Genomic DNA, 26290 nt, shown 5'->3' on the forward strand with positions numbered 1-26290 from the left:
CGAGTGGTGCGTTCACAATCGACTCTTCAACGCCTACTACGTGGTGAAATTAAAAAAAAACACCCGATATCAGTCTTAAGAGTGCAGTTTCAACTGACCTACAATATGCAGTAGGATTTGAAAAATTACAAATATTTAAATTTAAGAAAATTTTGTCTTTGCAAAATTGGTATGAACAAATAAACATACAGAATTTCCACGTTCCAAAATTATTTTTTAAAGTTAGATATTTTTACGATAAAAAATGTTTTTAAAATTTTCCAGAAAGCGATACGACGTGCGTGTATCTGTCTGTCTATCTGTCTCTGTGTCTATCTCTCTGTCTCTGAAATGTACTTTCGTTCACCACAACTTTTGCAAAAATACGCTCATTTGAATTTTTCTTTATACAAAAATAGTTATTAAGAATGTTTCAGTAAGGTCTCTGGGCATATGTATACAGGGTGTCTCAAAAATGGCGCCCAATCTCCTAAGGGTCTTAAAGAATAGAAGTCTAGGAAGGTAAATCTCAATATAAAATTTGATCGGACCAACAGATTTTGTATAACTTGCTCTTAAATATGGTAATTTCAAAGAGATGTATCTCCTTTATTACCAAATTTTACAGCTGAATCATAAATTACTTTACAATGTTACTTTTTCCAAGACCCCTTTAGGTAGTGGAACAACACCGAAGTAATTCTTTTTAGAGTAATGACCTACCAAAATACGCTAAAATAACAGTGGCAACATTGACCTCAAAGGAGAATTGGTTTAGTTGATTGTGCATACCAACCGATGTTGCGAAATTTGCTTATTTTAAAATGTATATAACTTAGAAAATAGTCAAAGGAGAAAAAAATTCACAACGAAATTGAACTCAACTCTTCAAATAGTTTAACCCCTCAAGAGATTGGGCGCCATTTTTGAGACACCTGTATTGATTTTAATTTGACTTGAATGTTTCTTTGCATAAAACACTTCCTTTAGTATTTAATTTATTTTGGTAAAAGTCGGATCAGCTATTTTGAAGATATGCGCAGTTTTGTATTATCTATCACGTACTTATCTAGTCAAGAGTAAGATATTACAAATTCTATCTATTTCTCCTGTGTTATAAATATCGTATGATCAAAAAGTCAGGGTTGCCGTGGAATTAACAAGTCATCTATGAAATTATTTATTTCAATTATTTTTGACATTTACTTGAGAACTTTCAAGTTAGCAGGTTATAATTCAAAATGTTTCAAATAGAACATACATTTTTTATTATTAAATCATACTACAATAATGTACATCGTGGTAAAATGGTAATTGGGTTTATTCGGCTCGTTTATGTTTAAATGAGTTCCGTGAGAGATTAACGCTACTTTGAAGTACACATAAAAACTACGGGCAGTAGAAGTAAATAACTCAATAGATGTTTTACATTTCATAGCTATCGCGATCCAAAGACTTTTTGATCATACTATAACTTATATCGTGCGATCCATTGAATTTGTTATTAGAGTTGGTGCTGGAACTGTCAACACATGCCTAGTTTTGAACTATCGCGACAAACGTCACATTTAATGACAATTGTAAAACAGAAAATGGCGAATTAAGGATTCGTTACAACAGATGCTGAAAGTGTTCACCATTTTATTCTAAGCACAAACGAGACCTTCGTTTAACTCCACTGATAGCATTTTGTAACATTAATTTATACACAAATAAGTGTATCGATTCAAAAAAACCTACGGCTTCAATTCTAGCGCCACCTTTAATAACAAATTCAATGAATCGCTCGATATACCTATACCGTTCACGATTGTTTCAAATTCGGACTATCTATGAAAATCTGACATTTTAGTTGGTAGTATTGTGATTTGTCATAATAAATCTATTTTAGGTAATAATTGAAGCGAATATTGCTGCCAGTTTGCTACATTTTTTAAATAGGTACGTGAACGCATTAAGAACAATAATTTAAAACTTTAATTGAAATGAAACATACATATTTGTAGCCAAGTTCTCGTTTAAGAACATTCCTGATGTTTTAAAATGGGTAAGTTATTATTACTAACTAAATTAATGACGGAATTGACAACAAGGCGAATATTTAAAAACGAAACGTTATATGACAGGACCTGACGCCAATCCAACAAAAAAATATCTTGGCCTGCTGCGTGTTTAAAACAATCGTGAACGGCTAATAAGTAGGACAACTTATGAAACTTTGTAGCAGTAATAAAGAAATAAAGTACACAATATGAACACAAGTCCCGTAGTGTGTCATTATTTCACTCTGGCGTTATGCAAACACATGCATCGAAAAAATCAAGTCATGAGAATGAAAATAATTGAAGTTATTTCGCGATGTTAGCTTCAAAAATTTTAGATTTGTGTTTTGATTTTGATTGCTTTTTTAATTACAGACAGTCGTAGAAAAAAATATTGTAATAAGACTCATGCATAAAGCGTCTTTTTTTACTCATGGGATTCTGTACTCATCTACGACTCGTGCGCTCAAACTTCTCATTCGTGATAAAATGTAGTACTTATTTAATGCACTTGTTGCACAAAGCACAAATATCTATTTTTACAAATAAAAGTTCTTTGCCCTGAGGTCTTGCAAGTATGTACTTAATTTTAGTAACGTTTTTATATGAAAATATCTTTCTGTTCTTGATCTAATTTCTATTGATCTAATATTGGTAAAAACGACAAATCATTTCCGAACATTTATAACGATTACTTGAACTATCTTAGATACATTACAAGTAATTTCTTTGGCCATATCTAGTTATCGATAATCTTATCTATATTTACAGTACTTTAACTTATCAACTGTTGTATAAACGGTGCCAGTGACAAATTTTACAAATTTTTAAGTGATTTCATGTGAATTGAATGACTCAGTTATTTTGATTTGAAATATTAATTATAAAAAAATATCATCAATCATGTAATCATATAACAGATTAATAAATATATCAAGGTGTGTATCAAAATTAAGAAAAAAAAAATCAAATGTTATCGTTTGCTTATGTTTGTTTTGTTTTTGGATACTTTTTCTTGCTTTTCTTTATTGCATCCTGTGTCTTCTATAAAGTGTCAACACTTCGAACAAAAGCGACAATTTAATTTTGGTTTTTTAAGGAAATGAAAGCATAAAACTATTTTAATTGTTTAATGAACAAGCCAGTTTTAATTCAAATATTTGTTGATTGTAGTAAGGATTGGATAGGGTCCGTTGCCGCAGATTCCACGGAAATCGTCAGTGTCCAAGGACCAGACCATGGCACCACCCAGACCTTTCGAATTGGCGTATTCAACCTAAATCCAACAGGTTGAAAATTCTGTCACACATTAAAACACTCATGGTACTACCTTCAACTGAATGGACTTCTCATCGTCGTAACCGAGCCATTGGTTGCCGTTCTGGATATGTGGTACTTGTTGCTCATCATCCCAGGTGTACTCCCAACTGCTGTACAGTTCACAAACTTCATTGTACCCAATCACACCCATAGCGCGTGTGTACGGACCGGCTTCACTTCCTCCATAAGTAGCAGCGTACAGAGAAGAATTATTTGGATCAGCCAAAGCGAAACCGCGGCCGTAGGTTCCAAGACCAATGTTGATTTTCTTGGGATCAGCACCCTGATCCAACCAGTATTCAATACCGGCAGCCTAGATAATTTAAAACTTAATACGGTACTCGATAATAGCAAATTGTTTACGTACGACGTTGAGAGTCTTTTGTTCGTCGGTTGCATCAAGACTGGAGGCGTACAAGGGGGCGTAGTGACCAACAAAGCTCTCGAAAGCGCCATGGAAGTCGTAGACCATCACGTTGATCATGTCCAGATTTCTAGAAGTCACAAAATTAAGCAAGAGTTTTGCTAGAACCACAGAGTCTTACTCTGAAACTCCGGGGATGTCGTAAGACAGCTCGCAAGAAGCGATTCCTCCAGAAACGGCAGCAGACAAGATCAGGCCTTTCTCATTCAGAGGTGCTTTGAGTTCTCCAAGAAGTGTGATGAAGTTAGCCTAAAGGACTAAGTTGACAGAAAGCATTTTTTATCAATTAATTACTTGCCTTGTCTTCATCGACACCACCTCTCTGGCAGGGGTACTCCCAGTCCAAGTCGAAACCATCAAAACCGTACTGATCGACAAAGGCCAGGACAGATTGTACCATCGCCTGTCTCAAACCTGGACTTGCGGCGACTGCGGAGTACTTTTGGGACCCTTCGTTCCATCCTCCCATACTAAGAATGATCTTCAAGTTGGGATTCTGTTCTTTGAGACTCATCAAATGGTTCATTTCATCTACAGGTCAACAATTAAAAGAAGGGAAGAATCACAAATTAATGGATTTACCCAATCCGGTAAGCTCCCAATCATCTAAAACTCTTACGGAACCATCTTCCCCAAGACCGACGAAAGCGTACAGGATGTGAGTGCAAAGGTTGGGATCAACATCGAGGGCCGTGTATTTGCCATTGTCAGGGCGGTAGATTGTCCAGCTGGCGAAGTAGCAAACCACATTTCCTGTGGTCATATTTTTATAATTTGGTTAAAAATGAGTTAGAGGTACTTACCAGCTGAGGCAGAGAGCACCATGAAGGCGCTTGTGAAGGCGAGAAGTAGCAACAGTTTAGTCATCTTGCTTGAATGGTTCGTCTGCAAATGCTGCTTCTACCTAGGCTGGACCGGCTTTTATACACATCACACGATGGAAGAAAAACAAAGATGTTATCAGTGGAGTAGTTTATATTTTTGATGAAAAATATTTCAAGAGCTAGCTTAGTTGAAGTGGTTGAGATAAATACTAAATGGAAGATTTAAACTGATTAATTTTACTGTATTTTTGAAAATTATTGTTGGCCTAAATAAAATATACAATAAGTAAATGAATTTTTATGGAATTACTAATGCTTAGATTAGAGATTAGATTAACGCTAGGAGTGCAATTGCACAATGTTTATATTTATTTGGTTTGGTAATAGTCATTTCATTTCCCAATAAAATATGACACCATATAATGTCGAGAAATAATCTTAGTCAGACTTTAGGAAACAACAGAAAGAAACTGTGACAAAAGAAAGCCTAGAAGAAATAAAAAAGTGGGTTAACTTTTAGTTAAAAGTTGTGATGTATAGTTGACTCAAGTTGCAAAAAACCACTTGTGATTTGCAACAGCATTTTTTTCATATTTTTTAAACAAATAAAGGCACAAAGGGACCAGAAAATCATAGTTTGGATTCAATATTTTCCATATAAGTACAATTTTAAAGTAATTTCAATTGACTAATGCCATAAAAGTGCTGTTGCAAATGCAAAGTGGTTTTTTGCAACTTGAGTCAACTTTAAAAGAAATCTATGTGTGTGGCAAACAGAAATATTAAGAAAAGAACAACAAAATGAACTGCATTAAAAATGCAAAGTAAAAAATTATTGAAATGTGAATTTTGAATAATTATTCTACGTTATGTCCCCGGATTGAGTTCACAAGAGGAAAACATGTTTTATTTTAGATTTTACGCAAAAACGGGAATAACATTTCTTGCTTCATTTGAAACTCCCATTTCCGTTATTAAAATCTCAGTATTGATGTACTGCATTTTTAAATTAACATTTTCTGTTAAAATTTGGGATTTGGAATTAATTTTTATGTTATAAATTTTATTACAATTGGCCTTGGTTTTTGGCAAACAACTTATTATTGTTAGAAATAATTTCAAAATGTTGTCTTTAGAACACAGAATTTATTTAATCCAGTGTTGGAATGGTTTTCGTCACATAAATACAAAATTTAATGAAAAATTTACCAACAACTATGTATCACGCATGGGTGTGCAGAAGCTTATAAAAAAGTTTCTAAAAACTTAATTAGTGACTAATTTACAAAAAAAATATTGTGAAGACCTGCCTAATAGAGCTGAAGAACTAAGATAGCGCATAAGGAAAGCTGTAGCATCATTAACAATCGAAGAAATTCGGGATAAAAGAACTTCGATGTAGGGTTGAATTATGTGCAGAAAACGGCGCAGAGTTAATAGAATACTTTTATATTCAATTACGAGTATTTTATTATTATTATTAAAATAAGCGTTCGGGCAGAGGCCGAGCCTGTTATGCCCGCGCGTCCAAAACAATAGTAAACCACAATACGTTTTACTTAATTACTGAAGTCACATAACTGTCATACCGAGATTTAAAGCCAAGAGGTGTTGTGCTGGTAACTACTTCTACAGGTAGGGAGTTCCACACGTCGAACACTCGATTCGTGATGAAGTTTTGCCTAGCACTTGTGCGAAAATTGTCCTTTGCCAGCTTCAAATCATGCCCTCTAGTTCTCCCCCCGTCGTTTAATGGAAAAAGGTGCTTAATGGAGGAATTTTTGTCACCAGTCAGCGCTTGATGTACCAATATAACATCTCCTCTTTTACGTCTGTCGGAAAGCAGGGGAAGGTTCATTAAGGAAATTCTTTCAGAGTACTCGGGGCGATTTCTACCGAAAGGGATACGAGTCGCTCGTCGTTGCACAGATTCCAACAAGTCAATGTCACGTTTTAAATTAGGAGCCCATACTCCATGACCGAACTCCAGAACTGGCCTAACATATGACTTAATAAGCTTAGCAGTTACAGCCAAGGTAGTCTTAGTAAATGTTTTGCTCAAAAGATAGACAATTTTATTCGCCCTCTTGACCACATATGAGGTATGTTCCGACCATGACAAATTTGATGTTACCAGAACTCCCAAATCCAAACATGAACTCGACTTGAGCAGTTCCACACCACCCAAATAATACCCATGACACGGGTTTTTGTCGCCGATATGAAGAACCGTGCATTTCCCAATGTTAAGTGGAAGCTGCCAATCGCTTGCCCATTTACTGATGTTAGAGATGTCATTGGAAAGCATTTGGTAATTTAAACTATCATTATATATCTTCATATCATCAGCATACATGACCCATGACGATCTTACACTGTATTTGACGTCGGCCGTGTAAACTATGAACAATAACGGACCGAGCACGGACCTCTGTGGAACCCCACTTATTACCTTTTCCGATGCGCTAAGCACGCCACCAACTTTAACCTTAAAAGTACGATCACTAAGAAAGGCGTCAAGCCAATAAAAAAGACTGTCCCGGATACCGATATGTTGCAATTTAAATAAGCTTTCTTGGCACCCGATCGAAAGCCTTAGCAAAATCGAAATATACAACATCAAGAGGTCTGCCTAAATCTAACAGTTTGGTCCAGTCAGAAAGACAACATAGTAGATTGGAGGTGATGGACTTCCCAGGCATAAAACCATGCTGATTATCAGGTATGACATGATGGTTCACTAAGAATTTTATGGTAGTATCATAAATAATCGACTCCATAATTTTAACCACTAACGACGTCAAACTTACAGGCCTATAGTTACCTGGATCAAATTTATCTCCTTTTTTAAAGATGGGACAGATAATTGCCGTCCTCCAATCCGAAGGTAAAACCCCCGAGTCAAACGATTGCCCAAATAGCATGCTAAGAGGTCTGCACAGAATATCAGCACAAGTTTTTAATTGTTTGATTTTTTCGAAAAAAAGTAAAAGATATTTTCTTTTATTTTAATGTTAAGTCTTCCTATGTATTGAAGAAGACTTTTTACAGAAATGGGGGTTCTTTTGCGTAAAATAAAAAAAAAAATTCATCTTGTAAACTCAATCCGAGGACATACGGTATAGAAGTAATAGGGAAAAAAATTAAATTGAATACGTAGATGAATCATAAAATAATTGCATAAATCTGACTGGACAATGTATAAAGTAAATAAAAAGATTTTGCTACATTTTCAATTTTTTTGACATGATCAGTAATACGATTATTACATTTCACTTTTAGCCAATTCTAAGCATTTGTCAAATATCTTTAATCAAGCAAAGGTTCCTCATTTCTTGTAAAATTTACATATTGTGAAAAAAGATATTTTTTATTATACCCGAATCATAATCCCTGTTTTTGACACTAAAATGCGTTCGAAAAAGGGCCTTTTTTTGTTTGTAAACAGAAACAAATTTAACTATCAATTTTTGCAATTACATACATTAATAATGCATTTTGATCCGTTTTCGAAAGTCATTTTCGTACCGCTCTTTGGATCGAATCAGTAAGAGAACTGCACATGCAGCGTTGGCAATTCCTCGGATATTTTCTTCCACTTCAAGAAAATCGCCTTCAAAGTCTTCATCGTGCATTAAAACCATTCTTTCTTTTCTTTCTTTTTCCAACAATTTTCACAAAACTTCTAACAGTATTTTTGTTGTTTATCACAACACCATGACGACGTAGGTATCAATTGCCATACCGCCTTTCATTAGAAAATATCATCTTTTTAAAAACATAAATAGCAATTAAAAAACGATGTTTAAAGGCTGAAGTTGGAAATAAAAGTTTGTATGCAACTCGCTTAGCAATCAATCTTTACGGGGCTTACTGGATTATGGAACTCGCTCCTTCGTCGCTCGTCCCACAAATTCCAACTCGCCCGTAAAGATTAATTTACTAAGCGCGTCACATAAATAACTATTATTACAAAATTAGTAACGTAACGTTAATGACCTAGGTATTTAATAATTATACATTCTAAACCAACATATGAATCGTAATACAAGATTAATATTTTTAGAAGTTATCTACCTAAGCCTTAAAAAAATCTATTTGTATTGAATTTCTAGAAACACTACACCATTATCTCCTATTTTATCACAAAGTAATCCATGAGTGAGTACTCTTTAACAACAATAAAAGCGTATTTAAACGTTTAAGAGCAATTCAGAAGTATATTCCATGCATAAACAGTGTGTTCACGGCAGGACTACATTTTGATTCTGAATTATCACGTAAAGAGATTAAAATCATAGTTGACAAATATAGGTACACGAGAACCTAACAAAAATTATGTTATTTTAATTTTCAAACATAACATGATTTTTATAATATACACAAAAGTATCTTTTTTATTTTTTAAAAGGTTTATAATATTTACATCACTAGCATGGTAAAAAAGTTTTTACTGGCGGGCAGAAGGATATGACTTGAGAGCCGAAGGGGAGCCAATCACCTTTGGAGCCAATAATTTTTAATAGTTTGTAACTATTTACAAGTGAGGAACAAATAAAATATTTAACAATCCACGCACACGTTTTACTGGCTCCAGAAGGTGACTGGCGAGCCATGCTAGTAACCTTAAATACCATACATTTTAAAGGAATTGATAAATTATATTAATTTTTTGCATATCGTAATGAAAATGGCACTTTTTACACGCAAAATCGTAGTGAAAGTTGTACTTTTTTGCATCATTTTATTCCATTTCCTTGGAGATGATTGTCAAAGCATACCTATTTTTTTTTTTTTGTAATTTTTCATAAATTCTTTTGGACCAAATTTCTGAACTTACGATATGCAAAAAAATAATGTGTACAACACGTTATGAAAGCCCCTTTTTTCATTTCTTTGCATGATTAACTCGGGCTACGCCCTCATTAATCAATCTGCAAATTCGTGAAAAAAAGTATGACTGTCATAACTAGTTGTACATACAAATAACTATGTATAATAAAATTATAAGTGATGAGGACAGAAAATATGTGGAACCTGGATCGTTTATTAAAATTTTTAATTAAGGATACGAGTGTTTTAGCAATCCATCATTCGATATGTATCTCTTAATTTTCACAGATAGGTACTAGTATGACATTTCTGATTATTTAATCTCTTACACTTTGAACGGAATCCTATTATAACTACGTCACACGGTACTTCTGCTTAAAAAAATCCACTTTTGCCATTTATCAGATGAAATTCGATAGAAATATTTTATTTTTATATCCGATCATGAAACAACCTAACGATCTTAAAATGAATTTTTTTATCCAACACCTGTTTATTATAATTATAATAATAATGCTCATTTTGAAAATATTATGAGGTCTATAAAACACTAGTGGACTTATGAAAACATAATTAAACTGTTTTTATAATTAAACAGATTAGAGAGAATTGAACAGTTTATTGAACAACTAAAAATATTATAAATAAAATTAGAATTAAAATTAGAACAACTCTTTTTTTGGCGTTAAAGTAGTAACCCAACAGCAACACGTCTTCGCTTATCAAATAATAAATTTGTTGTAAGCAAATAAACAATTTGTCTAACTGATCTAACTGATGTACTAAGATAAAAAATAATATGTATAGCATTTAAAAACAGTATAACACTAAAAAAAATACTTATTATACGTTCTTTGAAGGAGTATTTGTTTACCGACTAATCCAGCGATTCACAAACTGTAGGGCGCGCCCCCCTAGAGGGCCGTAATAACAATAAAGGGGGGGGGGGGGGGGAGCGTATCGAAAAATTAGAAAATATAAATGAGAAAATATCTATATCAATACTAAATTTAAATCAAGTTTAATAATTTACTAGTGACTCCCTTGGGCCTGTCTTGCAAAGCGAAGTTTTTCAAAAGAAGGTTTAATATTAGAAATTGACACTCTGAGTTCTTTTTCTATATTTAGCTGAAATCTTTAAAGCAGTCGCCACAGAAAATCCGATTCGCCAGAAAACTCATCACCACCCCTGCCCAAAATTCAATAGGTAATTTATTACTAAATTGTCTTTCATTTCGCCACTTGCCATGAAGTGTGTGAAGATATTTCTTTTTCGGCAGTTGGGAGATCTTCGGGAGCATTTTGAAATGGGTACCTAACCCACTCGTAAGTTGTCGTCAGCAAGAAAATACGTTTTAAAATTCTTTGCCAGTATGGCTAAGTAATTTCCAATGGTTACACAAACAATATTCATATATTGTTCTTCAGCCTTTTAAGATATTCATCCACATTTGCAAACATTTCTAGGTTTTATGCTTTAAATTTCTCCTCCACAATTCCAATTTTCTACAAAAAGCATTAACTTTATTACTGGTATCCAACGTATGTATATTTGGTCCTTGGAGTTGAAGATTCAAGGTATTTAATTTCTCGAATAAATGTCGACCAAGTAACTCAATTTCATCACAAATACATAAATCATTTCGCAACTTTGCGGCTTCCAGTTCGCTTTTCTTTTCTAGAAAAATGGCGATTTCATCTTTTAATTCATAAACACATTGCAAAAATATCCCACGTGAAAACCATCTTGCCTTGCAGTAAAACAGTGATGCTGAATGTACTGCAGCCATGTCTTTACAAAGTGCAGACAAGATTCTTGATCAGAATTGTGATTGAAAATTGGGTCGCAAAGATTAAAAGGTTGAGAAACGCTGGACTAATCTTTAAAATTAAAATATTATGACAGTGGCAACGAGGCGAGTTATCCTTGACACAATAAATTCAAGTATAATACCTATAATACATAATATGATTGTACAAATATACTGCTATAAATATACTCGTATTTTACAGCTTTATTTTTTTCTCTACAATAAGTAAAATATAAAATAAAAACCAATCAACGCTTGTTATTAACTATAAATAGGTAATGTTTAAAAGGAAACTTTAACTGCTTTTAGTTGATAATGTCATTGATAGTAAATACAAGAACACAGGATGACCAACTGAAAACAATTCTACCAAGTTGCCTCAAATGATTTGTACCTACGTTAGAATTGTGTTTCTTGAAATTAGGTATACTTTGTCCAGCGAGAGATTGGGAGATTTTAAATAGTATTAAATTAACCCAACACTACAAAATGCACTAGAATACATTAATTAGAGCATAATTTCAGGGCAAAAATGTTACTGCTTGAAGGATAAATTTCAAATTTTACGTGCGCTAGGTACTACTTTCTCTACGTAGAATTTAGTGGTTTTTATGTCAACCAATCTCTCGCTGGACAAACTTTACCTACTTAATAAAAAAAAAAGGTTCAATAACAGCCATATTACCTAACTTTATATTTCTCGTTACCTATTGTGAAAGAAACATGAAGGTTTATTTTTGGAATCATGAATTAATTTTCTCATTTAATTGTTAGAACGAACATGTAACATCAAAAATATTAATTTGTTTTTTGCATTTTAATGCTTTATTACTCTCAATTTATCCTTAAAGACTATTACAATAATTTAATCGTATAACGTAGAAAACCGAAATTTATTTTTTTACTTGATTAAATCTCAATTTCGACCCAAATAAATTAATAGTTATTTTTATATTAAGTGCGCGAAGAGAGTGTTTTTTGTGCATGAAAAGGTCTTTTACGCCGAGACGAAGGTCGAGGCAGTATAAGCCTTTGAATGCACAAAAACATCTTCGCGCACGAAATATAAACAATATTTTTTCTATAATTGATTCAAAAAATTGAAATTAAAAATTCAAATTTTTGAAGGAACTCTGAAGTTTCAATGCAGTGACCATGTTGCTAGGTAACTAATAAAAAACAGTGCGTGAAATGAAAAACAGAAATAGTCGTATGCGTGAAATTGCATTTCACACACTGTTTTGTATGGTTTCGATCTTACTAACAATGTAAAAAAAAGACACGTAAGAAAATGACCCACTTCATGCACAGATAACTATGCGTGAATTTCAATTTTTTGAATCAATTATAGAAAAAATTTATGTTTTCTTTGTAAATTTTATTTAAGTAGATTAATATCTAAAATCACCAAGAATGCAAACAGTAATACACGAGAGTATTGCTTCGTATCTAAAAACATTTGCGATTGTAATGTTATTTGAGACAACAATTTAATTTCAAAATCAATTTGAAGGAAAATAAGACAATAATAATGTATAGTTTTTAGTATTAAAAGCAGTGTGCTTGGATTTTTTTTTTGCTAGAAACATTGGAAACCATTGAAAACTTTTGTAATGTTATCAATCTTAATAGATTTAAATAGAAAGAAGTTCTGTGAAGTAGATTCATTTATTCGCAGTATTTTAAAGCATTTTTAAATAAAGATCACTTAAGGTGGCTCGGTGGCCGCATGGCTGTCGGAGAAAGTACTCCGAAGTCGCGGTCCCGATGCTAGTGGGTTCGAATCCCACCGAAGGAGGAGGATTTTTTCAAAGGAAGGAACCTCCGCCGGGCCATGGATGTGTGTGTATGTCTCCTCGGGGCTGACGGTAGGGTGGTTCAAGGAAGAATCAACACTCTTTCGGCCACCACCGCGAGGTCAGCACGGGTTCGAGTCCCGTCGAGAAAAGGCGCCCATGGGTGTATAAATGTTGTTGTGTATGTCTGTGAATGTGAGGTGGAATGGGCGTGGGTGGCCGGTCGCATCACCTGAGAAGGCAAAGGAAATTGGAATGGAAAAAACGGCCGACCGAAAGGTACCGTAAAAAGCCGTAAGGCTAAAAACGGGAATGGCAATTAAAAAAATAAATAAATAAATAAATAAAGATCACTTAGCAAAAAACAATAATTCAATCAGTGTAGCAAGTTAAACAGTTTAAAAAGGTTTCATATCTTATCTAAGTGTGGTGCATGTGTCATATTTGCATTTGTTTTTCAAATACATTCTAATTTAATTTTTAATCATAACATACTATTAGTGATATTACTTACAGCGACAATCATCAAAGTTCTCTTTGTCTACTGAATCTGATAAATTGGACAAAATCTAATTGTAAAAACTGTGCAAAATATATCGCTAGTTTATGTTGTCTTTGATGGCATGCAACAAAGGTTTGGCATCCCCACAACGTCCATGAACATCGTCTTGATCGATGGACCAAATCATGGCTCCGCCCAACCCATTGGAATTAATGTAGGCCACTTTGTTACGGATTGATCCTTCATCATCTATACCCAGCCATTGGTCTCCACTAACACAAATCGGCATCTTTTGCTCAGCATCCCACGCGCAACTCCAGGAATCCCTGTTCTCGCAAAACTACCAACATTCTTTGCTTTTAAATCTTTTTTCAAATGTGTTCTACAAATTACCTCCAAATAGCTCCAACTTCCTTCCTCTCCAATGATGGGCCCTCCTTTTCCCGCGCCTTTGATGGGTGCGTGTAGTCCATTATTATTTGAATCTTTGAGAGTGAAGCTGTGTCCGTAGAAGGCGATTCCTGCAATGAGCTTTCCAGCACTTGCTCCAGCATCCCTCCATTGCCTAATCGCAGCATCCATATTGAGATTATCTTTTTCCCACTCGCTCTCCACAGAAGAAGCCCACAGAGGCGAGTTCTGACCAGTGTACTCGCTCCAAGGACCATACATGTCGTATGTCATAATGTTAATGTGATCCAAAATTCTAAAACACTTGTAAGACGTTGTTTCACTTAAAGTACCTAAGTAGACTTACTGAGACATTTGCCCAACGTCGTAACCATCACTGACATCAGCACCAACAGCAGCACTGACCTCCCATCCATCCCGACTGAAATCATCTTTGAAATCTTTCAAAAGAGAGATGAAATTGGCCTAAAATTGACAGTTGGTAGAAGAAGTTTGTTTAGTCTAGGTTTAAATACTCTATCTCCGGATCCTGGAATTTCCCAGTCAAGATCTACACCGTCGAAACCGTAAGTCTCCATGAACCAGCGAGCACTCCCCACCATGGCTGCTCTTTTACCAGCATCACCAGCAATTTGGGAGAAGGTCTGGGATGGAGCGTCCGCTCCCCCGATACTGAGGAGCACCTTCAGATTTGAGTTTTTCTCTTTCAAAGCGACAACACGCTTGTATCCACCTATGGAACAATTCCAATAGATCTAACAGTGATAGAAGAGTTGACTTTACCTTGGTCGATGTCGGCGTATTCATCTTCAGCAGACAAACTCCCATCGCTGTTGATAGAAACGAATGCGTAGTTGATGTGGGTACACATGTTGGCGTCTAGGTCTTCGGGTTGGACTGCTCCATCACCTTCGTAGTAGATAGCCCAGGAGGAGTAGTAGCACACAATTTTTGCTAGAGTTTCAGTTCAGATTTAGAAGAGTTTGGTGGCTTGAGTAGACTTACCTGCAGATGCTGCAGTCAATGCGGCAGAGATTAGTACAAACGTAGCAAGAGTTCTCATTGTTATTTTGACTGGGAACGAGTCAGTGTCAACAGTCATATTTTTTGTTTATATAGTATCTTGTCTGAAATTATCTAAACAATCGCATTTTTGAACCCAACAAAGCAAGTCAGGATGACATGGAGTTTTCAGATTTTTCTTTTTATAGAACTACTGAATTTAATAATTCATATCCGCTTTTGGAAAATTATCAGCAAGTAAGTACTTTGTAGGTACCAATGACACTACAAAAACACTCTACTAAAGTTATCTGTTGACTACGTGACAACAAACTTTCCTCAATGTTTTCATTTCTTCTACTGCTTTGAAATTGAGGAAAGAAGAAGTATCTGATTCAGGACAGTGTTTAAACACTTGCACATTGTCATATTTTATCTAAGGGTTTTTACATATTTATAATAAACACAACAAAATTAAATTGCGACGAACTTAGTTTTTGTATGGCAAACAAATATTTTTAACAGTCGACAAAAATATAGACTTTGTACGAGAATCTACAAGTAGTACTACACAGATAAATTGCGTAAGATAGCAAAAAAATTTGTCGATTATCTATAAAACAGTGAAGCAAAACAACTGTTTATCTTCAACTGAATAAAATTAATTTAAAACGAATCAAGAGTTTGATTTTTGATAATTTTGACGATAATAAGTGATTTTGGAGTCGATAGATATAAAAGCAATTAAACAACTCCAGAATTTATGTGTTTCTTAAACACTGAAAAAAATGATGTCCAGAGTAGTACTACTCTTGTCAGTTTTTGCACTTCTTATAGTGCAATCTTTAACAGCAACCGGTAAGTACCTGCTTGTTGCACAATATTTCCTTTATTGTGTTTGAATTTTTTTGTAGATAAAGTAATTTGCTACTATGCCAGCTGGGCTGCCATGAGGCCAGAAAACGGCCAATTCGTAGCCGAAGACATCAATCCAAATCTGTGCACCCACGTCAACTATGCGTTCTTGGGTCTTAACAACGACGGAAGCTTGCAAATTTTGGACGAAGAAAATGACATAAATCAAGGTAAGTTCCGAAAAAAGTTTTCTTTATTCTCGATTCTCGATAGTTTTTCTTCGTTTTTGACAACTTTTTAAATAATGGGTCTCATGCAGAAGGTTTGAAGAGGGTGAGCGCCCTAAAAGAAGTAAATCCAAACTTGAAAGTGTTGTTCAGTATTGGAGGAGCATCAGCTGACACTGGAGTCTTTACCAGAATAGCAGCAAGTGCTGAACTGAGTCAAGCCATGGCCCAAAGCGCCATAGAATTTTGCGAAACGTACAACTACGACGGTCTGGATGTGGACTGGGAGTACCCTCGAGGTGGTGACATGAAAACCTACATCGATCTTCTGACTACTTTGAAGACAGCTTTTGAACCGAAAGGATATCTTCTTACAGTCGCTGTGAACTCCATTCCTGGAGAAGTTGGAGGTTACGATATCCCAGCAATGTCTGAGTAAGCAACACGTTTTATTCTTTTCTCTTTGTGTAGTCACATTGTTTGTTTTCTTAGTATTTTGGATGTGATCAACGTTATGACCTACGATTTCCACGCCATGTGGGGTCCCACTGCTGAAAATTCTCCGTTGTATGGAGGAGACAATGAAAGTCAGTGGAACAGAGACAACCGTAATGCCGATGCTGCCATCAGATATTGGTTGGATGGAGGCGGCGACCCCCAAAAAATTGCCATTGGGATTGCTTTCTACGGACACACTTATAAAATCAGTCCAGACAACCATGGGCTGGACGCTCCTGCTGGTGGACCTGGAGACCCGGGACCATATACCAACAACACCTTCAGTTTGGGCTACAATGAGGTATAAAGAATTTCTATTTGTTTACACTTATCTCCACGAGTGTGTTGAAGGTTTGTGAATTTCATCCAGATGGTACTGTTGTATTCCTGGACGATATGAAGGTACCTTACTTATACGATGACACTTTTTGGATTGGCTACGACAATGAAGAATCTGTTGCGGAGAAGGTAAAAACAATGAAGTTTTGCCGATTAAGAAAGTACATTTTACTTTTTTGATTTTTTTAAATGTTTTATAGATAAAAAATAATTCTAATTCTTTGTAGGTGAAATATGCTAAAGAGAAGAATCTAGCAGGCGTGTTTATTTGGTCCATAGACACTGATGACATGAAAGGATTCTGCGGTGAAGAAAACGGTTTGTTAAAAGCAATAAATAAAGCACTGTAAAAGTGTATTAACAAACATCAAATAAATCATAATTACGAGTATTTCTACTGTTAATTTACCTTTTCCCTGTTTTCATTCCTCCCTGGTTCTCTTTCTTCTTTTTTTTTATTTTGCTGTACTCTGTAGTACCTTCCTTATTCAATATTTTTGGCAAGATGTTAAATAACCAACGTAACTCGCGTTCTTTTTAATTTTCTTACCACTTCTCTTTTATTCACATTCTTTTTAATTTTCTCTTGACACGTTTTTTCAGATTTCTTTATTTTTCATTTTCCCCTTTATTAAATTTCTATTGTAATCGGTGTATTTTTATTTTTCTGTTTTATTTTTTTTTCCGCTTCAGTTCATTTTACTCTGATCACATTTCATCCTCATGAGAAATTTAACAAAAGACAAATAACAGCTCAGTCTGACGATTGTGCTTACATTAATATCTGTAATTGTTTACAATAATTCCCGATAGCACTGATATCTTTAATGAGAGAGTAAATTAATACCTATAAAAGGTTGTAGATCACTTTTTCATCTATTGTGTTTTTAAATCACAAAAAATGAACCACAAAGTAATACTTTTTCTTGGCTTTGCAGTTTTACTGCAGCAGGCTTCTGCTGCCACTGGTTGTCAATCTGTGTTTAATTACTCCTTCCCTAACTTTTAAAATATTCTTTTTAGACAAAGTAATTTGTTACTACGCAAGTTGGGCAGTTACCAGACCCGGAAATGGAAAATTTGTACCAGAAGATATCGATCCCAATCTATGCACACACGTCAATTACGCTTTCTTAGGACTGAATGATGATGGAAGTCTGCAAGTTCTGGATGAAGAAAATGACATAAATCAAGGTAAAATTGGTCTTAGAACCTCGTAGTTTCTAAGTTTAAAAATTCTAGGTGGGCTGAAGCGAGTCAGTGCTTTGAAAGAAGTTAACCCAGATTTGAAAGTACTGCTAAGTATCGGTGGAGCTGCTGCAGACACTGGCGTCTTCTCGACGGTAGCTTCGAGTCCAGAAAAACGCGATGCAATGGCTAAGAGCGCAATCGAATTCTTTGAAACGTACGGCTTTGATGGACTCGATGTCGACTGGGAGTACCCAGGAGGTGGTGATATCGAGACTTATGTGGAGCTCCTGTCAGCTTTGAAAACCGCGTTTGAGCCTAAAGGCTATCTAGTTACCGTTGCAGTAAACTCCATTCCGGGAGAAGTTGGAGGTTACGACATCGCAGCAATGTCTAAGTACTTCTGCCAGCGTCATGGGTACTTTTCAAAATTAAACCAAATGTTTTAGAGTTTTAGACGTGATCAATGTAATGACTTACGATTTCCACGCGGGTTGGGGACCTACCGCTGAGAACTCCCCTTTGTACGGAGGAGTTAACGAAAGTTCTTGGACCAAAGAGAACCGTAACGCTGATGCTGCTATTAGGTACTGGTTAGATGGTGGCGCAGATCCCCAGAAAGTCACAATCGGAATAGCTTTCTACGGACACACTTACATCCTGTCAAATCCCAGCAACAATGGTCTCGATGCTCCCACGGCTGGACCAGGAGAGCCAGGGGAGTACACAGACAATCAAGGTAGTTTGGGCTACAACGAGGTAAAAAAGACAATTTTGTTGGTCTGGTTGTTGAGACTTTTTTAAAGGTGTGTGAATTTCATCCCAACGGTACTGTCGTCTTTCTTGAAGATATGAAAGTACCATATCTGTATGATGACAACTTTTGGATTGGTTATGACAATGAAGAGTCTATAGGCTACAAGGTAAAGACTTTTTTCATTTGAAAATGTCCCAAAATTTAACATTTGGTTTTAGGTGAGGTACGCGCAAGAGAAAAATTTGGCTGGAGTTTTCATTTGGTCCATTGAAACAGATGACATGCACGGGTTCTGTGGCGAGAAGAACGGGCTTCTAAAAAGCATTTACAACAAAATAAAAAAGTAAAACTGGTGTAATAACAGAGTCATGAATAAAATTTTACTTGTAGGTGTCCTTATTTTATTTTTGTAACATAAATTAGTCCAAATTTAACTTTATCTTTTCAAGTGTCTACTACCACAATTTCTCTTGTGCTCTATCACGCACAAACAATACTCTGGAGTAGCTGTTATCGGTAGCATCTTAAATTCATAAACAGCATTCTTATCATTGATGTGCTTCAAGGCTTCACTTCGCGATATCTTGACTACGAATCCAGATAAAATATATACCGGTTCGTCAAGTTTTCAGTTACAAACCGGCAAAATGATCTTCAAAGTGATAATCTTGGTTCTTGCATTCTTTGCAGGAAAATCTTTTGCTGCTACTGGTTGGTACCTATTGCCTTTCTCTCTGTTTACAACACCTGCACTATTTTTATTTTCAGACAAAGTAATATGCTACTACGCAAGTTGGGGCGCCACTAGAGAGGGAAATGGTAAATTCGTACCCGAAGACATCGATGCGAACTTGTGCACTCACGTCAACTATGCATTTGTTGGTCTAAACGATGATTGTACCCTTGCGGTTCTAGATGAAGAAAATGATATCAATCAAGGTAGACTATTGTGTTTAATACATACTACTAAAAGGTCACAGTTTTGTGGTATTATAGGAGGTCTCAAAAGAGTCAGCGCTTTGAAAGAAATAAATCCAAATCTGAAGGTACTACTAAGTGTCGGCGGTGCCACAGCTGGTGCTGGCGCCTTTGAATCGGCTGGAAACGACCCAGCAAAACTAGACGCGATGGCTCAAAGTGCGATCGAGTTCTTTGAAACGTACGGTTATGACGGTTTGGATGTTGATTGGGAGTACCCACAAGACAAGGCAACATTCAACAAACTCCTCTCCGGACTGAAGGCAGCTTTCGAACCGAAAGGGTACTTGCTCACAGTTGCCGTGAACTCGATTCCAGGCGAAGTTGGAGGTTATGACATTCCAGAAATGACAAAGTGAGTTGATTTAGCTAATTCGGTACTACGAATAAAGTTAACTGTTTCTTTTTAGAGTTTTGGATCTCATCAACGTTATGACGTACGACTTCCATGCCATGTGGGGTGGATTCACTGCAGAAAATTCGCCTTTGTATGGAGGAGACAATGAGAGTGACTGGCAGAGAGAAAATCGCAACGCTGATGCTGCCATTAGGTACTGGTTAGATGGAGGTGCAGAAGCCGAGAAAGTAGCAATTGGGATCGCTTTCTACGGACATTCTTTCATTCTTTCCGACCCAAATAAACATGGACTTAATGATCAAACTGTCGGTCCTGGAGAACCTGGTCCGTATACTGTTAATCTGGGAAGTCTAGGGTATAACGAGGTAAATCTAAAAGACTTCGGAGAAGAAATATGTGGTATAACAATGATCACTTTTTCAGATTTGCGAGTTTCATTCTAATGGAACCGTTGTTTTCATGGACGATATGAAAGTACCCTATCTGTATGAAGGCGACTTTTGGATTGGTTACGACAATGAGGAATCAGTCACCGCCAAGGTACTTAATAAAGTAAAATATTTGTCAAATGATAAATTATCTGTTTCAGGTGCAATATGCCAAGGAAAAGAATCTAGCTGGTGTGTTTATTTGGTCCATAGAAACAGACGACATGCATGAGTTTTGTGGTGAGAAGAATGCTCTTCTGAAAACCATTAACAAGGAAATAAAAAATTAAAGAAAATCTAGTATTACCAATTATCCACAAATAAAATTTTGATTTAATTTTTTTTTGTTTATTCTGAAACTTTCACCACCCGGCGGCACGGCAATTTTGCCGGAGTATATACACTATTACGGATATTACTATCAAATAATAGTGCAGTGCTAATCAACATAATTACCGGCGTCTCGCCTCCACATTTTGAATTTGTTATGTTTTATTATGTTCTGTGTCAATGTTAAGGAACTTCCTTACGATGTGAGATGAGTATAATAATATACCTTTTTGTAATTTGCCTCCATTTTGATTCTCTAATAGACATATTAACGAACGCTACGTCATCATCTGGGATGTCCTTATAGCCATTATTTCACGGAACATTTTACGAAAATTTTTAGGTTGGTATAGCTTGATCCGTCATGCGTGTCAGTTTAAATTACAAAATGTGCAAAGAATTATTTATCAGGATTTATCAGGCAACAAATTCGCGACCGTATTTTTGGCAATTTCACGTATTTCAGTGGGCGTACATGAAAAATTATCTTCCATATTCGTGTTTTGTGACAGAATTTGAATAAAACAAAAGGCGACTTTGAAGACTTGATCAAATTTTCACTTTTAAAATTAAGACATTACCAACCGCCACAAAAATCCCTAAATTGAGAAAAATAAACATTTTTGATTAACAACGGCTTAAAAAGGGCAAATTACAAAAAATAGTATAAAAAACTCGTTTCATAATACCTTGAAGCACTCATTCTTTAAAATAACTCGTGGCTACGCCACTCGTTTTTTAATCTTGAATTCGTGCTTCAAGACTGGTCTTATGAAACTTGTCTTTTAATATACTATTTTGAATTTCAACTACCAATGTGTTACCTAAATCCAGAATTTTTAATTTTTTAAAAAGAGATTGCGGTACTATTCCTGTTGCTGAAATTAGTGGTAAAATCGAATTTTTTTCTAAACACCAAAGATTTCTCATAGCAACGGAGAGCTCTAAATATTTATTAATCTTTGTGTTATATGTCTGTGTTATATTATGTGAATTTGGAACAGCTATATCTAAAAGATATGCTTGCTTTTGTTGTTTATCGATCAAAATATAATTTGTAATTATAATTTTCCAAACAACTTTCTGGTGTATAACTATAATGTGGTTATGTATTCTTTAATAAATTGAATTTAACAGCTAAATTCATGTGTATAATTTTAGCGAATATATCATGATGTTTCTTATATTCGCTTTGAGCCAAAACGGTGCAAGAAGAAATGATGTGTTCAATTGTTTCCCCTTCAGTTCCGCAAATCCTAAATTTATCAATTATCGATTGCAAACCGCATATGTGTTTTTTATTTATTAATATACCTCGAGTAAAATATGTAGTTATTTACGTATAGAGGGCCGGAAGTGTAAGATTACACCCGCAGCCAAAATTTGAGGCCCGACGAAGGAGGGTAATGTTTTACGCACAATTGCATTAACAAATACATAGAATAAATTTCGGTTTTTTAATTACAAAAAAAAAAATGCTACCTCAGTTAAGGTGAGGGGGGGCCGTAAAAATGTTTATTTTTCACTTTAGTATACTTGCATGATAACTCCTAGGATACGAAATACGTAAACATGTCCATAACAACCGGGGAATAATACAGGGCGTAATAAGAATAAGCGGGCGTAATGAATTCATAACGCCCTCATCAATTCAAAATTGCAAAGATGCCATTTTTTTTTTAAGAACACGTATAGTGAAAAATAAAATCTTGTATGCACCACGGCGTCACCGTATGATTACGCCCATCGAACGATATCCATCTCTCGGGCTAAAGCCCTCGAGCTGGATTCATCGTTCTCCGGGCGTAATCATCGTTGTAACGCCCTTGGTGCATAAATAGCTATAGTTGCTATGTGTTTTATGCGTTTTCTTAACAACGGACCTTACTTTACAATTTACAGCCCGTTTAATGCAGTGTCAAACTTTCGGCCATGGTAACCAATATATAAAAAGACAATTTTAAATTGAACAATTTCACACTTCTGCTACGCGTAATTTTGCTAAGTATTTCAAATCCTCCTTATGCTCATGAAAATCATAAGTCAAAACGTTCATAACGTCAAAGATACTACAATCAATTGCTTAATCAATATGTGTTGCAATTTGCTACAAGCATTTATTTGAACATGCTAGATACGTCATAGCAGCCAACTTTCCCAAAAATGGATAGCACTTATGATAACATAGTTTTTCGGATAGAAGGGATTTTGAATGTAAGGTGAGGAAGTCCATGAAGGTCACAAGAGGATCACCTGACGGGTAGTCTCTTTCGACATCTAGTCCATCATAATTGTGAGTCTCCAGTAAGTTTGGGGCGTTTTGGACAATTATTTGGCGCTTCTGGGCGTCTCCAGTACAGTAGTACTACAGTAGTAGTAAAGACTCCTGAACAGGCCGAGGTACCACCAGCATCCCGCAATATTTTCAGATTTTGAGTGATTTCATTCAGCGCATTATTTGTTAACTTCAAACCGTTTAGAATGTGTGAATGTTTTTTGATGTCTTCCTTTAGGAAGAAGTAATCTGTCATATTATTTGATTGCAATGAAGGCGTAATTGACTTGAGCGCAGAAATTAGTATTGATGGCTTGTTGTAAAAGTCTACCATTTCCAGGTTTTGTCTTAGCTCAGCTTGCATAAAGGCAGATTTTCTTCTCCAGAAAAAAATGTAGACGATTTAGAATTAACTTAGCAGCGAGTAGCTACTAAGGTTTTACCTATTGGTATTACATACCTATTTACAAAATAAACTAATTGAAAAAGATTATGCTGATGTAAACCTATTGAATTTTGATTTCACAGATTTACCAATTTAAGTGTTGTTGATCTGATAGATTTTATTTATTTAAAATTAATTTATCAGGTGATCGTTTCTTCCATTTTGATCATTATCTTTTATGTTACGCAGAAATCACAATACTTCAAGTTCTTTTTTGTGGAACAAATAAACAAAGGCTTAACGTAGAAGAGACTCTTATGTTGGTCGTTTTAATTATTTTTTTTATGTTCCATATACCTGGCGCATGATTTTGATAATATAGACGCAATTGAAAAGGTAAGAGGATATGTTTTTCATAATTTCACCAAAAGTATTTAATTAAAAACCAACAATAAAACATAAAAGTTTAATTATTATAGAGTGTTATTTAACAAAGTTATATCAAAGAGATTTACAAATCTTGATAATAAACAAAATATCATATAACTTAACTTAAAAATATTTAAAGTAGTCATTCTTATTCAGTTAAAATAATTGTAGCCAGCAAATATAACAAAATCGCATATTTGAACAATCTTTTTTTCTTCTTATACTTAATATATTTATATAAGTAATAATATTTCGGTACCAACTTAAATATTGATTAACAAAGATAATAAAGAAAAGTCATACTTGTCTACGTAACGCCATCTCTGTGTAAAATTAAGATACCTACATATACTTTATTTTTAATGTTATTAGGTATCCGATAATGTAAGTAGAGATAAAGATTTCTAAATATCTACTTAACAAGGATTACCCCAATGATTAATGACTCTCAAATTACCAAAGAAAAAATGTATCTGATACCAACACTCAAACTCAAAATAACAAACATATTTGTTATCAAGATAAAAATTGTTTAATTCTCAAGTTTTGAAACATTCGAGCACCTCAACGTTTCCACTGCATGACAGTGGATTTGAATATAGAGTACTATAAAAACTCTTCAACTTTTGGCCAAAGTCACAGGTCTCAACCCGTGCCGAAAATGTTTCCAAGAGTGATAACCATCTGCCTGTTGGGAGCTCTAACTGAACAAGTCTTCGGCGCTTCTGGTTAGTACCTACTTCATTATTACTGTAACAAATAATAAGTGTTTTTTGCTAGATAAAGTAATATGCTATTACGCAAGCTGGGCTGTGACGCGACCAGGAAATGGTAAATTTGTCCCTGAAGACATCAACCCCAACTTATGCACCCACATCAACTACGCCTTCGCCGGTCTAAATAGTAACGGAACCTTGCAAATTTTAGACGAAGAGAATGATGTCAACCAAGGTTAGTTGATGCATTTTTTTCCTTTTTTGAAAACATTTTTAATTTCCGTTTTAGGCGGTTTCAAGCGTGTCAGCGCTTTGAAAGAAGCCAACCCCAACCTGAAAGTACTTCTAAGTGTTGGTGGAGCCACAGCTAGTACCGACGCATTCACATCCATTGGTTCGGATCCGGAGAAACAACAAGTGCTGGCTCAAAATGCCATCGACTTTTTCGAAACTTACAACTTCGACGGTCTTGATGTAGACTGGGAGTACCCTTACGGCAAAGAAACCTTCAATGCGCTCCTCTCAGGTTTGAAAAGCGCTTTCGAACCTGGAGGCTATCTCCTCACAGTAGCTGTTAACTCCATACCTGGAGAAGTTGGAGGCTATGATATCCCCACAATGTCAAGGTAAATCTCTTTCCCGCTTATTTTCCTCCAATTAATCGAAATCTTTGGCAGCGTTTTAGATATTATAAACGTGATGACATACGACTTTCACGCGCAGTACACAGGTCAAACTTTTGAAAATTCTCCGTTGTATGGAGGAGTCAACGAAAGCGATTGGCAACACGAAAATCGTAACTGTGATGCAGCTATTAGATACTGGATAGATGGAGGTGCTGACCCACAGAAGGTCACCATCGGTATTGCGTTCTATGGGCATGGTTACACACTGCAAGACGCATCCAAGCATGGGCTCGGTGATACAGCTGTTGCTCCAAATGATCCTGGACCATACACCGATAACCTCGGCAGCTTGGGTTACAATGAGGTAAAATAATAGAACAAGAGAAGAATTTAATTAATATTGATGGTTGCAGATTTGTGAACTCCACACCGATGGGACTGTCGTGTTCCTAGATGATATGAAAGTACCGTACTTGTATGATGATACATTCTGGATTGGTTATGACAACGAAGCATCCGCTGCAGCGAAGGTATTCGTTTTTCTTGTTCTTTCTTTTTGCTTTTTCTAATTTTATATTATTAGGTACAATATGCCAAAGAGAAAAATCTAGCGGGAGTTTTCATTTGGTCGATAGAAACCGACGATATGCATGGATTCTGTGGAGAAGAAAATGGTCTACTCAAAGCAATCAATAACGAAATGAAGAAATAAATAAAAAACTGTTTTTGACTTGTTGTCTAATAAAAAATTTAGAACAGATTTTTTTGTTTTACTTCTTGAGTTTATTAGTTACCCTAACCGACAAAGACTTGTAACTAGCACATAAAATTTTAAAATAAATTAGCTAATGTTACTTTCGATTTATTTTCAAAGAACTTATTATTACTACTTTGTTGTTTTGAAACCACCGATTTTAACAAATAGATGTGCAGTAAATAACATTAAACAAATATTTT

The 26290-nt window shown here is 35.3% G+C and overlaps 6 protein-coding genes and 1 long non-coding RNA gene across 8 annotated transcripts in view; 5 read left to right on the forward strand and 2 right to left on the reverse strand.

The window, feature by feature from the left end:
* Window positions 1–26290, forward strand: part of LOC138122685 (uncharacterized) — a 74142-nt gene that overhangs the window by 13260 nt on the left and 34592 nt on the right. The gene's annotated exons all lie outside the window — the stretch shown is intronic.
* Window positions 3138–4727, reverse strand: LOC138123721 (acidic mammalian chitinase-like). The gene is made up of 7 exons (XM_069038516.1): window positions 4569–4727; window positions 4348–4518; window positions 4064–4296; window positions 3887–4014; window positions 3709–3835; window positions 3352–3654; window positions 3138–3297 (listed from the first exon to the last, which is right to left on the reverse strand). Exons 1-7 carry the CDS (start codon window positions 4630–4632, stop codon window positions 3169–3171), a joined length of 1155 nt encoding a protein of 384 aa, XP_068894617.1. The 5' UTR covers window positions 4633–4727; the 3' UTR covers window positions 3138–3168.
* On the reverse strand, window positions 13384–15101 carry LOC138123261 (acidic mammalian chitinase-like). The gene is made up of 6 exons (XM_069037881.1): window positions 14948–15101; window positions 14726–14896; window positions 14458–14675; window positions 14289–14407; window positions 13925–14237; window positions 13384–13871 (listed from the first exon to the last, which is right to left on the reverse strand). The coding sequence occupies exons 1-6, from the start codon at window positions 15042–15044 to the stop codon at window positions 13629–13631; spliced, it is 1161 nt and encodes a 386-aa protein (XP_068893982.1). The 5' UTR covers window positions 15045–15101; the 3' UTR covers window positions 13384–13628.
* LOC138123263 (acidic mammalian chitinase-like) lies at window positions 15644–17254 on the forward strand. Its single transcript, XM_069037884.1, has 6 exons — window positions 15644–15802; window positions 15859–16029; window positions 16119–16461; window positions 16519–16825; window positions 16876–16992; window positions 17091–17254. Exons 1-6 carry the CDS (start codon window positions 15733–15735, stop codon window positions 17211–17213), a joined length of 1131 nt encoding a protein of 376 aa, XP_068893985.1. The 5' UTR covers window positions 15644–15732; the 3' UTR covers window positions 17214–17254.
* LOC138123262 (acidic mammalian chitinase-like) lies at window positions 17696–19197 on the forward strand. The gene is made up of 6 exons (XM_069037882.1): window positions 17696–17831; window positions 17887–18057; window positions 18106–18448; window positions 18501–18810; window positions 18858–18974; window positions 19027–19197. Exons 1-6 carry the CDS (start codon window positions 17765–17767, stop codon window positions 19153–19155), a joined length of 1137 nt encoding a protein of 378 aa, XP_068893983.1. The 5' UTR covers window positions 17696–17764; the 3' UTR covers window positions 19156–19197.
* Window positions 19360–20909, forward strand: LOC138123258 (acidic mammalian chitinase-like). The gene is made up of 6 exons (XM_069037879.1): window positions 19360–19519; window positions 19577–19747; window positions 19805–20141; window positions 20197–20509; window positions 20568–20684; window positions 20734–20909. The coding sequence occupies exons 1-6, from the start codon at window positions 19363–19365 to the stop codon at window positions 20860–20862; spliced, it is 1224 nt and encodes a 407-aa protein (XP_068893980.1). The 5' UTR covers window positions 19360–19362; the 3' UTR covers window positions 20863–20909.
* On the forward strand, window positions 24518–26093 carry LOC138123260 (chitinase-like protein 4). The gene is made up of 6 exons (XM_069037880.1): window positions 24518–24719; window positions 24772–24942; window positions 24997–25333; window positions 25385–25697; window positions 25747–25863; window positions 25917–26093. Exons 1-6 carry the CDS (start codon window positions 24572–24574, stop codon window positions 26043–26045), a joined length of 1215 nt encoding a protein of 404 aa, XP_068893981.1. The 5' UTR covers window positions 24518–24571; the 3' UTR covers window positions 26046–26093.

This window comes from Tenebrio molitor, chromosome 2, assembly GCF_963966145.1.
Source record: "Tenebrio molitor chromosome 2, icTenMoli1.1, whole genome shotgun sequence".
In the NCBI taxonomy this organism is placed as follows: domain Eukaryota; kingdom Metazoa; phylum Arthropoda; class Insecta; order Coleoptera; family Tenebrionidae; genus Tenebrio; species Tenebrio molitor.

Excerpts from the sequence above, each read along its gene's own strand:
- LOC138123721 (XM_069038516.1), bottom strand. The coding sequence starts at position 4,632 with ATGACTAAACTGTTGCTACTTCTCGCCTTCACAAGCGCCTTCATGGTG. Across the intron at positions 4,297-4,347 it reads TTGGGAGCTTACCGGATTGG|ATGAAATGAACCATTTGATG; the intron begins GTAAATCCATTA and ends GTTGACCTGTAG. Across the intron at positions 4,015-4,063 it reads GTGGTGTCGATGAAGACAAG|GCTAACTTCATCACACTTCT; the intron begins GCAAGTAATTAA and ends TTAGTCCTTTAG.
- LOC138123261 (XM_069037881.1), bottom strand. The coding sequence starts at position 15,044 with ATGACTGTTGACACTGACTCGTTCCCAGTCAAAATAACAATGAGAACT. Across the intron at positions 14,676-14,725 it reads ATACGCCGACATCGACCAAG|GTGGATACAAGCGTGTTGTC; the intron begins GTAAAGTCAACT and ends ATTGTTCCATAG. Across the intron at positions 13,872-13,924 it reads GAAGTTGGAGCTATTTGGAG|TTTTGCGAGAACAGGGATTC; the intron begins GTAATTTGTAGA and ends GAATGTTGGTAG.
- LOC138123263 (XM_069037884.1), top strand. The coding sequence starts at position 15,733 with ATGATGTCCAGAGTAGTACTACTCTTGTCAGTTTTTGCACTTCTTATA. Across the intron at positions 16,030-16,118 it reads AGAAAATGACATAAATCAAG|AAGGTTTGAAGAGGGTGAGC; the intron begins GTAAGTTCCGAA and ends GGTCTCATGCAG. Across the intron at positions 16,462-16,518 it reads GATATCCCAGCAATGTCTGA|TATTTTGGATGTGATCAACG; the intron begins GTAAGCAACACG and ends TTGTTTTCTTAG.
- LOC138123262 (XM_069037882.1), top strand. The coding sequence starts at position 17,765 with ATGAACCACAAAGTAATACTTTTTCTTGGCTTTGCAGTTTTACTGCAG. Across the intron at positions 18,058-18,105 it reads AGAAAATGACATAAATCAAG|GTGGGCTGAAGCGAGTCAGT; the intron begins GTAAAATTGGTC and ends TAAAAATTCTAG. Across the intron at positions 18,449-18,500 it reads GACATCGCAGCAATGTCTAA|AGTTTTAGACGTGATCAATG; the intron begins GTACTTCTGCCA and ends CAAATGTTTTAG.
- LOC138123258 (XM_069037879.1), top strand. The coding sequence starts at position 19,363 with ATGTGCTTCAAGGCTTCACTTCGCGATATCTTGACTACGAATCCAGAT. Across the intron at positions 20,510-20,567 it reads GAAGTCTAGGGTATAACGAG|ATTTGCGAGTTTCATTCTAA; the intron begins GTAAATCTAAAA and ends TCACTTTTTCAG. Across the intron at positions 20,685-20,733 it reads AGGAATCAGTCACCGCCAAG|GTGCAATATGCCAAGGAAAA; the intron begins GTACTTAATAAA and ends TATCTGTTTCAG.
- LOC138123260 (XM_069037880.1), top strand. The coding sequence starts at position 24,572 with ATGACAGTGGATTTGAATATAGAGTACTATAAAAACTCTTCAACTTTT. Across the intron at positions 24,720-24,771 it reads ACAAGTCTTCGGCGCTTCTG|ATAAAGTAATATGCTATTAC; the intron begins GTTAGTACCTAC and ends GTTTTTTGCTAG. Across the intron at positions 25,864-25,916 it reads AAGCATCCGCTGCAGCGAAG|GTACAATATGCCAAAGAGAA; the intron begins GTATTCGTTTTT and ends TTATATTATTAG.